The 14,443-nt window shown below is 42.7% G+C and overlaps 1 protein-coding gene across 2 annotated transcripts; it reads right to left on the reverse strand.

The window, feature by feature from the left end:
* Positions 1 to 3,567: 3,567 nt before the first annotated feature.
* ewsr1a (EWS RNA-binding protein 1a) lies at positions 3,568 to 14,202 on the reverse strand. 2 transcript variants are annotated; one of them, XM_029769579.1, is made up of 16 exons: positions 14,104 to 14,202; positions 13,477 to 13,513; positions 13,259 to 13,313; positions 12,916 to 13,042; positions 12,435 to 12,636; positions 11,830 to 12,113; positions 11,517 to 11,703; positions 8,485 to 8,522; positions 7,906 to 7,923; positions 7,699 to 7,814; positions 7,470 to 7,599; positions 7,203 to 7,322; positions 6,160 to 6,328; positions 5,979 to 6,073; positions 4,191 to 4,449; positions 3,568 to 3,940 (listed from the first exon to the last, which is right to left on the reverse strand). In XM_029769579.1, the coding sequence occupies exons 1-16, from the start codon at positions 14,117 to 14,119 to the stop codon at positions 3,901 to 3,903; spliced, it is 1,893 nt and encodes a 630-aa protein (XP_029625439.1). In that variant the 5' UTR covers positions 14,120 to 14,202; the 3' UTR covers positions 3,568 to 3,900. The 2 variants fall into 2 exon arrangements, with proteins under 2 accessions (XP_029625439.1, XP_029625438.1); XM_029769578.1 differs by having other exon boundaries at positions 11,803 to 12,113; positions 14,104 to 14,201.
* Between the last annotated feature and the right edge of the window lie 241 nt (positions 14,203 to 14,443).

Here is a 14,443-nt window from a genome sequence, read left to right on the forward strand (position 1 = left end):
TGGTAGCTAATCGAAGTTTACCATTTTAAAAAGCTACTTGATCAATAGAAAACCCTTTTGCAATTATGTCAGTGTAACTGATGTGAAATGATTAGCGCTAATAGCGTTTCAATCGGTGACGTCACTCGCTCTGAGACCTTGAAGTAGTTGTTCCCCTTGCTCTGAAGGGCCGCGGCTTTTGTGGAGCGATGGGTAATGATGCTTTGAGGGTGGCCGTTGTCTATGTGTGCAGAGGGTCCCTGGTTTGAGCCCAGGTAGGGGCGAGGAGTGGGACGGAAGCTATACTGTTACATCAGCACAGCTGAAAACTGTTGTCCTGATTAAAGAAGCAATCAAACTGCCCTTCTTTAGACTAGTTGAGTATCTGGAGCATCAGCATTTGTGGGTTCGATTACAGGCTCAAAATGACCAGAATCAAAGAACTTTCTTCTGAAACTCATCAGTCTATTCTTGTTCTGAGAAATGAAGGCGAGAAATTGTCCTGAAAACTGAAGATCTTGTACAACGCTGTGTACTACTCCCTTCACAGAACAGCGCAAACTAACCAGAATAGAAAGAGTAGTGGGAGGCCCCGGTGCACAACTGAGCAAGAGGACAAGTACATTAGAGTGTCTAGTTTGAGAAACAGATGCCTCACAAGTCCTCAATTGGCAGCTTCATTAAATAGTACCACAAAACACCAGTCTCAACGTCAACAGTGAAGAGGCGACTCCGGGATGCTGGCCTTCTAGGCAAAGTTACAAAGAAAAAGCCATATCTCAGACTGGTCAATAAAAATAAAAGATTAAGATGGGCAAATGAACACAGACACTGGACAGAGGAAGATTGGAAAAAAGTACTATAGACAGACAAATCGATGTTCGAGGTGTTCGGATCACAAAGAAGAATATTTGTGAGACGCAGAAAAAAAGAAAAGATGCTGAGGAGTGCTTGACGCCATCTCTCAAGCATGGTGGAGGCAATGTGATGATCCGGGAGTGCTTTGGTGGTGGTAAAGTGGGAGATTTGTACAGGAAAGAAGGGATCTTAAAGAAGGAAGGCTATCACTCCATTTTGCAACGCCATGCCATACCCTGTGGGCGGCGCTTAATTGGAGCCAATTTCCTCCTACAACAGGACAATGTCCCAAAGCACAGCTCCAAACTATGCAAGATCTATTTAGGGAAGAAGCAGTCAGCTGGTATTCTGTCTATAATTGAGTGGCCAGCACAGTCACCGGATCTCAAGCCTATTGAGCTGTTGTGGGAGCAGCTTGACCGTATGGTACTAAAGAAGTGCCCATCAAGCCAATCCAACTTGTGGGAGGTGCTTCAGGATGCATGGGGTGAAAGATTACTTCAACAAATTGACAACTAGAATGCCTAAGGTCTGCAAGGCTGTAATTGCTGCAAATGGAGGATTTTTTGACAAAAGCAAAGTTTGAAGGACACAATTATTATTTCAACTAAAAATAATTATAACCTTGTCAATGTCTTGACTATATTTCCTATTCATTTTGCAACTAATTTCATGTATGTTTTCATGGAAAACAAGGACATTTCTAAGTGACCCCAAACTTTTGAACAGTAGAGTATATTTTCTATTTTAGATTCCTCAGAGCAACCTCCCTTTGCCTTGATAACAGCTTTGCACACTCTTGGCATTCTCTCAACCAGCGTCACCTGGAATGCTTTTCCAACAGTCTTGAAGTTCCCACATATGCTGAGCACTTGTTGGCTGCTTTTCCTTCACTCTGCAGTCCAACTAATCCCAAAGCATCTCAATTGGGTTGAGGTCAGGTGATTGTGGAGGCCAGATCATCTGATGCAGCATTCCATCACTCTCCTTCTTGGTGAAATAGTCCTTACACAGCCTGGAGGTGCATTGGATCATTGTCCTGTTGAAAAACAAATGATAGTCTCACTATGCGCAAAGCAGATGGGATGGCGTATTACTGCAGAATGCTGTGGTAGACATGCTGGTTAAGAGTGCCTTGAATTCTAAATAAATCAGTGTCACCAGCAAAGCACCCCCACACCATCAGACCTCCTCCATGCTTCACGGTGGGAATCCCACACGCAGAGATCATCCATTCACTTACTCTGAGTCTCACTAAGACAATCTCAAATTTGGATTCATCAGACCAAAGGACAGATTTCCACCAGTCTAATGTCCATTGTTCGTGTTTCTTGGCCCAAGCAAGTTTCTTCTTCTTATTGGTGTTCTTTAGTGGTTTCTTTGCAGCAATTCGACCATGAAGGCCTGATTCACTCAGTCACCTCTGAACAGTTGATGTTGAGATGTCTGTTACTTGAACTCTGTGAAGCATTCATTTGGGATGCCATTTCTGAGGCTGGTAACTCTAATGAACTAACTTTGGGTCTTCCTTTCCTGTGGCAGTCCTCATGAGAGCCAGTTTCATCATAGTGGTTGATGGTTTTTGCAACTGCACTTGATCTTTTAAAGTTCTTTAAATTTCCAGTAATGGACTGTCATTTCTCTTTTGAGGTGTTCTTGCCATAATATGGACTTGTTCTTTTGCCAAATAGGGCTATATTCTGTATACCACCCCTACCTTATCACAACACAACCGATTGGCTCAAACGCATAAGGAAAGAAATCCACAAATGTACTTTTAACAAGGCACACCTGTTAATTGAAATGCATTCCCGGTGACTACCTCATGAAGCTGGTTGTGAGAATGCCTTGACAGCTTTGCACACTCTTGGCAAAAGTTACTTTGAAGAATCTCAAATATATTTTGATTTGTTTAACACGTTTTTGGTTACATGATTCCATGTGTTATTTCATAGTTGGTGCCTTCACTACTATTCTACAATGTAGAAATTTGTAAATAATAAAATTCCTTGAATGAGGTGTCTTTTGACTGGTTGATTGATTTTAGCAAGTCCACTATAACTGGCACAACTCCGATATAAAGTCATTTTAGGTAAGTTGACGAAATGCACCCAATAATATCCATCTGCGGACCGCAGTAACACCACGCACACTGCCATTGAAGGTACTTTTCATAGTACACCTCCATTAGTGTTACATGCCACACCCACTATCACTACTGTATATGCCGCGTTCAAAACGGGCAACTCCGACCTGAAGATCACTGACTTCGTGATTTGACCTCGTATTTTTCCTGAATTCCCAGGAATTTTGAACACGGCAATAGTACAAATGTGATGAGCCAGACTATTGAACCCAGGTCTCACGTGACACTACTTGCTGTCTATTAGCGCTGTGGTACTAGGACCCCTGGGGGTACTGTTCTAGCCCCAGAGTGTACTTGAGAAGACTCATGAGCCCCTAGGCTTACAGGTAAAATTACAGAGGGGCATTATTGTAATTCCATCATTTGACGCATGATGTCGCCATAGGATAGGCATAATCAATTTGTACAACTCCTTTGAGCAAGCATACATCTTGAGCCCCCCAAATGTCATGGTAAGCTAGAGACAGTCTGCGTAACTATCCATCTGTCCACCATGAAACAACATTTAATTAAATCTGTAGTGAAACGATGATCACTCCATTACTAAATCAGTAGACAAACCCCTTTGAGGAAAGACAAGTGACTACATTTTCGCATTTTTTAATTCAACATTGTCAGAGAAGGGAGGGCAGAATAGGTAAAAAAAATGTTTTGCTTATCACAAGGTTTCACAAATACAATCTCACAATTTATCTGTACACGACAGCATGCGTTTGCCACAGGTTCACAAATGTTCAACCAGACCGGAACAAAAATAAAACATAACACTGGTAAAAAATAAAAAAGGTCACCGAAGTTGACTATAGAGCCACAAATTCCCACCATTAACCATTTATAAATATGGAGATACAAGTTTAAAATGTTCATTTAAAAATAAATCCTGTATAACATGGGAATTTATTCAAGCGTTGTATCCTTCAGTAGGGACGACCTCTGCGGTCCTGGCGATGGTCTCCCCTGGAGGGAATAAACATATCCGTTAACAACCTTGACCGATTTATTCAAACAGCTTTCACAATTTATTTTGGGCTTTCCCTTTTCATTCAGAACTGTATGCAATTTAACCAGGACGGCTTACAATGCAATCAAGTAACTTCTGTTGCCAAAATGTGAAACTATGTGGGGGTTTAAATGTGAGAACCCCAAGTAGGCATTAGAAGCTTGTTTGATGGGAGCTGGCTGAATATGTGAATAATTCTTTACTCACTTCATTTCCATCATCTTGCCGGGGGGGCCCATGCCCCTCCTGCCTCGGCCGCCCATGTCATCCATGGGAGGGCCACCACGGCCCCTGCCACCGAAGCCTCCCCTTTCCATACCACCACGTCCTCTGAATCCGCCTCCACGATCACCACCCCTGCCTCCACGGAAGCCTCCAGGGCCCCCTGGACCTCCACGGTCCATCCCTCCACGGTCCATCCCTCCACGTCCACGCATGCCTGGGCCACCCCTACCACGATCGCCACCTAGAAACAAGACAATGTGTTGGTTGGAAGGAAGACAATTTATAGCTTTTCCCCTACTACTTAACCTGTTTGGGATAGGGGGCAGTATTTTCACGGCCGGATAAAAAAAAAAAAAAAAAAACATACCGATTTAATCTGGTTACTACTCCTGCCCAGAAACTAGAATATGCATATAATTAGTAGATTTGGATAGAAAACACTAAAGTTTCTAAAACTGTTTGAATGGTGTCTGTGTATAACATAACTCATATGGCAGGCCAAAACCTGAGAAGATTCCATACAGGAACTGCCCTGTCTGACAATTTGTCCTTCTGTAGCATCTCTATCAAAAATACAGCATCTGTGCTGTAACGTGACATTCTAAGGCTTCCATTGGCTCTCAGAAGGCGCCAGAAAGTGTAATGGGGTGTCTGCAGTCTCTGGGCGAAGAACAGCAGGAGTATTTGTTAGTGGTCAGGCTGGGAACAGTGACACTGGAGATGCGCATCCATGAGACTAATGCATTTTTTTCTTTCAGCCTTTGAATGAATACAACGTCGCCCGGTTGGAATATTGCTATTTTACGAGAAAATAGCATAAAAATTGATTTTAAACAGCATTTGACATGCTTCGAAGTACGGTAATGGAATATTTTGCATTTTTTTGTCACGAAATGCGCTCGCGCGTCACCCTTCGCATAGTGACCTCAACGCACGAACAAAACGGAGCCATTTGAATATAACTATGGATTATTTGGAACCAAAACAACATTTGTTGTTGAAGTAGAAGTCCTGGGAGTGCATTCTGACAAAGAACAGCAAAGGTAATCAAAATGTTCTTATAGTAATTCTGAGTTTAGGGAGCACCAAACTTGGTGGGTGTCAAATTAGCTAGCCTGTGATGGCCGAGCTATGTACTCAGAATACTGCAAAATGTGCTTTTGCCGAAAAGCTATTTTAAAACCTGACACCGCGATTGCATAAAGGAGTTCTGTATCTATAATTCTTAAAATAATAATGTTTTTTTTGTGAACGTTTATCATGATTAATTTAGTAAATTCACCGGAAGTTTGCGGTGGGTATGCTAGTTCTGAACATCACATGCTAATGTAAAAAGCTGTTTTTTGCTATAAATATGAACTTGATTGAACAAAACATGCATGTATTGTATAACATAATGTCCTAGGAGTGTCCTCTGATGAAGATCAAAGGGTAGTGCTGCATTTAGCTGTGGTTTGGGTTTTTGTGACATATATGCTTGCTTTGAAAATGGCTGTGTGATTATTTTTGGCAGGGTACTCTGACATAATCTAATGTTTTGCTTTCGCTGTAAAGCCTTTTTGAAATCGGACAATGTGGTTAGATTAACGAGTCTTGTCTTTAAAATGGTGTAAAATAGTCATATGTTTGAGAAATTGAAGTTATAGCATGAGGTATTTGTATTTCGCGCCACGCTCTACCATTGGATATTGGTGAGGCGTTCCGCTTGTCTGTCCCTAAAAGGTTACATTTATCCTTCATGAAGTAGATATTTTTAAGCGAAGCATTTACCTGAAGGGGAGAAAGGTGGTCCAAATCCTTCTGGTTTAGGTGATTTGCACTGGTTACACTCCATTCTCCAGGCAAAGTTCTGGTTACCGCAGCCCCTGCAATCATAAGCCTCAGTCAGGACTACCCCAAACCAGAGAAAGGCAGTTAGACTAAACAATTTACTTATTTTGTTAGTACTCACTCTTTAGGGCACTCCCAGTCTCCTGCTCTCTGCTGCATGTTGCCCCCTGAGGGCCCACCTCTACCCATGCCATGAGGACTGCCCATGCCACGGGGACCACCCCTGGGGATAAAGCCGCCACGCTCCCCACCGCGTCCCATTGGACCACCACGGCTCATCATTCCTGGCCCTAAGAGTGACCAATGGATAACAGTCAGTGTTCAGAATGTTACACTGAGTTTGAGATCAACTTTTACCACCATCTACTAATTGCCAAGTATACATTACATCTCAAACATATTTTCTATCTACCAAGATGCAGGGATGCAAATTGGTAAGGGCCCAACAAACAATTCACACGGAAACAGAAAAGCAAGTCAAGAAAGTGTCTACTTTTAGAGAACAACAAGTATATTATAAACATGATTAATCTCAATACTCCCAACTTTCTAAAGCACAAACAGAAAATAGTGCCCTGGGGTGGGGAAGTCAGGCTTGTTGGTCTGGGTTTAAGGTTCATTATGATACTCTCAAGTCTCCCCAGACAGGAATACATAGGGCAGTAGATTATTTGTTTTAGATTTTCCCCATTCTTTTTTCCAGGGTGGCTAACAGTGTTTCATGTGATGGGAGTTTAAAGCAAATGCCCACCCGATTGATACAAATCATCATATCATTCTGCCAGGTAGACATACTTTACAGTCAACATTTCATAGGGAAGGTTTTTGGGAAACCTTTAAACATGACTGTTTAGGCATGCTAAGTGGCGACAACACAGGTGCACAGAAACGTGTATTACTTCTGAAAGTTGCAGGAAACATGAATCAATTATGTATTCTTTTCATAAATTATGAAACTAATCAACAACTACTTTTGTAATAAGTTCACCACATTTAACTTTGTGCTCAGACCAGAGGCATGATTCACGTGGATGGTCCATTGAGATCATAACGGCGATTGCCAAAAAGCAATGAGCTTGCACCCCTAAAGATATCCTAAAATGCTACAAGTGAAAAAGTTACAGAACAGTTTGGAAATGTCCATTCCAAATGTGTGGAATATACCTCCACGGTTCATCATGCCTCCCCGGTCACCCCTCATGGACATGCCTCCTCGCATCATCCCCATCATAGGCTTACGGCGAGCCATCGACACCTTTAGCTTCTTTCCCTGAAAGTCTTTGCCTAGGCAGAAGGGTGAAGAGAGGTGCATATTCAATACCGACATTCACTGAAAGAACTCTGCTATGGTTATGCATGAAGCCCTAATAATTATTATCAAGGGGCAATCAGAGGGCCTCTGTTAGTATCCCCCCAAAAAAAGACACTCACCATCAAACCACTCAACTGCAGCTTTGGCGCATGGGGGCTCATCATAAGACAGAGTACAATCACCCTTTGGTTTCCCCGAATCTTTGTCGGTGTAGATGTTGATAGCAGGCAGACCTGTGCGCTTGTTGATCTGAAAGATGGAAAACAGATAAATCACCCAATACTTTTCAAAAGCCTGTGATAACATTTAGGAAAAGGTCTCCAAACTGCATCATAGTCAAGTACCAACCCTGATTATTCCACTGTGCTTGAAAAAGTCAGCGACTTCAGGCAGCGTTGCATTCTCCGTCAGGCCAGTGATGTAAATAGTGTTGTTCTCAGAGTCATCCTGCTCCTCTGGGCGTCCTGTGGACAGAGTAAGGCCTGTTTAAAAAAACATTTACAAATTGATGCACACAAACGTTGCTGGGTTTGATACATGGCATGATGAACTCACCTGTGTCCGAGTCTGGTCCTGTTGCCCATCCACAAAGAGAGAAGACAAAAGACCAAACGTTAGTATGCACATGTCTGATCTACCTCACATGCTGCAGGTTGACTTTACCCTGGCACACATGCTCCTCTGAGCATTCCCCTTTGTATAAAAATAAACATGGTGTTGCAACCTTATAAATTAGATTCTTGAAACCCAATTTGGGCCAATATATAAAAAGTGTTTTCAAATGAACTGAACACACAAAACACCTAAGGCTGAAAATTAACCTAATTTGAAAGTTAAATAATCAAAAGACCACATTTACGAAATAAATATTTAGAAAAGTGGTGAAAAGCCTAATGGCTTCTGGCAGCATATAAAAAAATATCAGTGGGAACACGTTAAAAATGGTAATCAAGTGGACGCTTGATATTGAAAATACCCTCAAAGCAGTGTGTGAGAAAAACCCTAATGAACCAGCAATACATTTGCTTTGTTTTCCCCTTTGGCTAGAAAATACAACACGACAAGTAGATACAAATGTATAAATGTGTTAGGTGGTCTAGTGTATTATCGTCTTGTAATTGTCATTAAACTTACCACCAGGCTTACTGAAGCCACCTCTGTCTCCAGTGATGCTGGGGGAATAAGCGGAGATATGAAGACGATATCCCTTTAACAGCCACTTTGTACCACATAGGGATGGGGGAGATCTGGCACAGTTCTGACTAACTCTTATTTATAAAATGCCCAAGAAACTAACTTAGCTATTAACCCCCCCAAAAGACACTTTGAATCTTTAAAAGGAACTATAGAATCTTAACAGGGGTAGGGGTCTATACAACGTTTGTGATCTATGGGTTCCCTTGCTGAATACAGTATATGAACTCAAGCGGCATAAGTTTCTACGAGTATCAATGTTTGGCATAATGGGGTGGCTTTAATCTTTATTACCTCTGGGGTAGAAAACCCTTGTATTTTACACAACAGGATATATTTGAATTGTTTCAGATGCAGCTCAAGTTATAGACCAGTGATCTAGTTGGATTTGAAAAGTACTATACAACCATAATTTGTTTATAGACTTCAGGCTTAGAGGATACGGTCATTATAAAAACTAACACCCCCCCCAACAAAATGCCATAACATGGAAATGCTTGGCTGACACGCATGGAAGCCTGTACTATTCAGAGCTGTACCTGAGACAATTGTTACAAATAACTTGTATGGTACATTCAACCATTTCAAGTAAAGTTTCAGCCAATAAACACATTGTTTTACACAATATTTTTTTGATTACAGAAAGCAAAAAAAATGCAGCCAATAATTTTCACTAAATAACATTCTAAAAACGTTTTTTTTTTTTTACTCCTTCCTGATGACATTCTGACTTTTTTGGGGGACATTTTTGGCCACCTCTTGTTGACACCACCGATATTGTCCCCTTTTCAAAAGGCTGCCGGCACAGACCCAGAACTGAGTTGTGGTACTGTAAAAGTATTGGTGTGTTTACATGGATCTCACTGTTACCTGTAGCATATAAATGCGACAAAGCATGTTAAAGAAAAGTGCACTTCAGCAATACATTTGAAGTCATACCATTTTTACACTTGTTTCTTACCTGTGTGTAAGAAAGGTGAATGAATTGCATTTGTGATTATTGGGGTAATTAAACATTAAGTATGTTCAGTGAAAACTAAGGTAAATGTGCCTCTGATTTTAAACCTTTTGATTTGACCAATACAATAAGCACTGGTAGAAGATAGTGATATAAATAGATAGCCTTGAAGTGACAAAGCAATGCATTCACCTTTTTATTATAACAAATACAACCCCACCGCCCCAACACCGACTCTGAACAAATATTCAGAGGTGTATGCTTTAGACCATTTCACTAAAATGTTGACAACTCGACGACTAACATCAAAACCTAACATGGCTAAATGCATAATTGTACTCTATGTATGCAGGTAGAGTAGCATTGTATACCTAAAGGAGTGCCAAAGTCTGCACACAAACTTAATACCTTCAAAATGAGAAATGGCTAAATCTATAGAAAATTATTTTCTGAATCAAAATAATAAAGACCAGAGAGACTTAATTTCACTCATAGTCCCATAAGAATGACATGTGGTTGAATAGCCTATCCAAAATGCACTCCTTCATGACCATTTATTTGAATGTGACCAGAAGTGCCCTCATTCAAAAAGGCCTACTGGCATCCTTGTAGAATAAACATGCTGTAAAAATGCCTGTCACTTATCCCAACTGACTTTGGCTCGTGTGTGCTCCTGTGACTGAAAATAATTTCCACAGGAAAATCTCTCAACATTGGCTACCCAGAAGATGGCTAACTGGCATTTCCTTGACAAAGTTCAGTTGGGAGGGTCTCGGTCACATCTCAAACTAATTCCACGGATGGCCGAGTGTCAGCGGCTTTACACTCCTCCCTTTAACTCAATTGAAGTAGTAAGGTCACCAATTGGTAAGGAACTCCCCAGACCCTGGTTGTCTCAGTCTTAATTGAAGGGAAAAAAATTAAAACCAGCAGATACTACGCCCTCCGTGGAATGAGTGACACCCCTAGACTAGGAGGCCAAAGGGGAGATATTTGCTGATGGTCTTTAGCTTGTGGATACCTTCTTACCTTTGGCCATACAGTGGAAGGGCTGAGAGCAGCAACCATTGGCACAACATACATCAACTAGGGTGATGACTGATTTCACATAATATTTTAAAGGATGTGGTCATCAAGCTATACTGAATAAAAATAAACAATTTCAAAGAGTTACAGTTCATAAGGAAATCAGTCAATTGAAATAAATGTGTTAAGCCGCAATCTATGGATTTCACATGACTGGGAATACAGATATGCATCTGTTGGTCTCAGATAACTTGTGTTTGTTGTCCATAGCTTATGCCTGCCCATACCATAACCCCACTATGGGGCACTCAACGTTGACATCAGCAAACCGCTCGCCCACAACGCCATTCACATGCTCTACGGTTCTGAGGCCGGATGGATGTACTGCCAAATTCTCTAACATTAAATTCTCTGGCAACGGCTCGTGGACATTCCTGCAGTCAGCATGCCAATCGCACACTACCTCAAAACATCAGTGGCATTGTGCTGTGTGACAAAACTGAACATTTTAGATTGGCCTTTTATTGTCCCTAGCACATGGTAAACCTGTGTTATGATCATGCCGTTTAATCAGCTTCTTGATATGCCACACCTGTCAGGTGGATGGATTATCTTGGCAACGGAGAAATGCTCACCAACTAGGGATGTTAACAAATGTATGCACATTTGAAAGAAATAAGCTTTTTGTACATATGGAACATTTTTGGGATATTTTGTAGTAGCTCATGAAACATGGGACCAACACTTTACATGTTGCATTTATATTTTTGTTCAGTGTAGTTTAAAATGTAACCTACATCCTATGCCTCAACTCACCACTCAATTCCAACAGCAGAAATCATGTGTATCATGTCTTTCTGCAGAGCTTAATTTGGCTAACTGCCTTGTCCAGTGAGGGGTGATGTGCCACTCTCAGCCCTGTGCAGGCCTCACTCTGCTCCTGTAGGAGAAATGGTTTGATGAAGTGAGAGGACAGGCGAACACTTACCCCATGCCTCTGCTCATTCCACCACGCATGCCGCCACCACGCATCATCCCGCCGCGGTCAAACCCCCCACGGCCGCGGCCCCGGCTCTCCCCCCCACCCATGCCTCGGCCCTCACCGCGGCCCCTATATCCACCCGACTCTGACCCCGAGTAGCCCCCTCCGTTGGAATGATCCTGCCTGTAGTTGCCTGGGGAGAGAGCAGACAGTTAGGACCCACCACAATTAAGAACTATGAAGACAGACCAGTATAGACCAGTATAAAATCATACAATGCCATAAGACTTACTGTACTGGCTAGGTGTTCTATATTCACCCTGCTGACCATAGCTGCCTCCTGGTCCCCCCTGTTGTCCATACTGGCTGGCAGGTGGCTGACTGTAGGACCCTCCGGATGTGGGAGCATAGCTGGAAGGTGGAGCCTGCTGCTGGGGTGGAGGGGCCTGTGGCGCCTGGTAACCGACACCCTGTTGGGTGTAGCCACTCTGCTGGCTCTGGTATCCAGCACCCTGAGGCGGCTGGGAGTATGAGCCCTGCTGGGGTGCCTGAGAGTAGGAGTTCTGCTCATAGCTGGTGGGTGGCTGGCTGCTGGTGCTGTAGCTGTGGGGACAGGAGATGAGGACAAGAAATTGGGTCAAACCTCCAGCTGGCATAATGCAGCTTGGTCTTTCTCAGATTTGGCTGCACTCGCAATAACATCTGCTAAATGTGTATGTGATCAATAACATTTTATTTGATTGGTGGGATACTACCAATGCCCCCGCCAAGGATGGTAAGTTAGATTCCCAGTGCATGCATGACTAAATTGCTTTGGATTAAAGTGCCTGCCAAATATCAAATTAACCAGTGTTCTGGTAAAAGAGCTTGAGCTGACAGTTAAGAAAACGTTTAAGTGTGAAATTTAAGGGCTCAAAGACACACCTGGGTGGTGCTCCAGCGGCCGGCTGCTGCCCATATCCCTGGTATGCAGTCTGGGCTCCATATCCACCCTGGACCCCATAAGAGCCCTGGCTGCCGCTGGTCGTGGTGGCAGCAGCGGGGGCTGCAGCATACCCTCCGGCTCCATACCCCTGCGTTGGCTGGCTGTAACCCTGAGGGGCAGCAGGAGTGGCAGCATAACCAGCTGAGAGGAGAAAAACAAAAGTCAGTGTTAAACTGTGTACACAAGCCCCAGCTGCCCCACAACAAACTAGGGGTTAATGCAGGGGGTGGGCAATTCCAGTCCCCGAGGGCCTGACTGGTGTCACAGTTTTGCCCTAGCTAACACAGTTGCCCACCCCTGGGCTAGTGGCATAAAACTGTACATTTCAATGCACGCTGGGCTCACAAAAAGTTGTATAACTTTTGAATACAATGCATTTCAGTTAGTGGACCATGTTTTTATTGGAATAGAAGTTATCACCTGCAGCGGGTGGCTGCTGACTGTAACCCTGTTGAGCGTAGCCACTTGAGGTGCTACCACCTTGGGGATAGGTTGACTCAGTCGGCTGGCTGTATGACCCATATCCCTGCGGTTGGCCATAACTCGGCTGAAAAACAACAGATGTCATCTATCGAAAGTCCAACACCATTACAGATCAGTTGTTTTTTCAGAAAAAAACTTGTTTCTCTTTCTGAAATCTGCCCACCCAAACTCAGGAGAGAAGCCTCATATTGTGTTCATTCATTGAGTCCTTTCAGATCATTGAACCCTAAAAAGCTAGGGGCTATGGAAAGGGGCTTTGGTCAGAACAAAAGTAGCCTACCTGTGTGTTTTGTCCATAGCCAGCTTGAGAGGGCGGAGCCACATAGGAGCCATACCTACAAAAATAAAAACAGCCTTAGTGCTATAATCCACCCCCCACCATCTTCATTGACTCGTCAATAAAATAATTGTCGAGTCAGACTAATGTTCGGGGATACCATCAACGCGACAAACAGTTAAATTATATACATTGGTTTTTCAGTGCAAGAATACACTTACCCCGGTTGGCCTCCCGCCTGTCCATAGGAGCTGTAGTCTGCAAAATACAACATAACCATGAGGACAGTTTTATTTTGATAATAAATGGCATCATGAACATGCTTCTTTAATTCTTTACCATGTCAAAATTACTAACGGTTTGTGGAAAATGCAGTCTCCAAAACCTGGCTATTAGTTGACAAACAAAGCTCAATTCAAGAAATGGCCGCCTTTATCAGCTTGTTTTATAGTGTCCACACCAACCAACGTTAGAACAGGCGCGCATTCGCACAGCTAACGAAAAAGCTAGTTAGCTAACTAGTAAGAGCCATCCGACGATACTATAGTTAGAACTAGCAAACTAGAGGAATGAGATGTAAGTTTCACAGGAAAATAACTCCCAACCTGTTCAAAAACAGTTAAAGGCTTGTGGTTTTAAAAATGTTAATTCCAAAATCCAGTAGCAGTCATTGCTAGTTAGCTAGCATTAAAAGCTAGCGAAAGAACCCCTCCCCCATACAAGGTAATATAGCTAAAAGGCTCGCACTGCACATAACGGTACTTAGCTGCTGCCTACATGTCTAATACTTAATATTGAAATTGATAAACTGAAATGTAGACGAATTACTACGGTTTCGCTATAGTTACCCGCTGCTGATGCCATTTCGATATCTGGTCTTCACAGAATGTCCTTCTCTCTATTCAGGCACGCGCAGCTGGCCTGATTTTAAACGAAGGCGGACCTAACTGAAAGGGACGGTCTTCTTCTTGTCCGTTGTGTGTGTGTGTGTGTGTGTGTGTTTATCGGCGGTTGGCATCCAACGTTATGGTGCATTACCGCCACCTATTGTACTGGAGTGTGGGACAGACTGGGAGACAATGAATCCTACCTGCCAGCCCCGTTACTCTTAAAAAAGATAATACAATATTTGAGACTATATCTAATGACGTTCTACTCAATATACTCTTTCAACTAATTTCCTGTATC

This window comes from Salmo trutta, chromosome 12 (assembly GCF_901001165.1).
Source record: "Salmo trutta chromosome 12, fSalTru1.1, whole genome shotgun sequence".
Lineage (NCBI taxonomy): Eukaryota > Metazoa > Chordata > Actinopteri > Salmoniformes > Salmonidae > Salmo > Salmo trutta.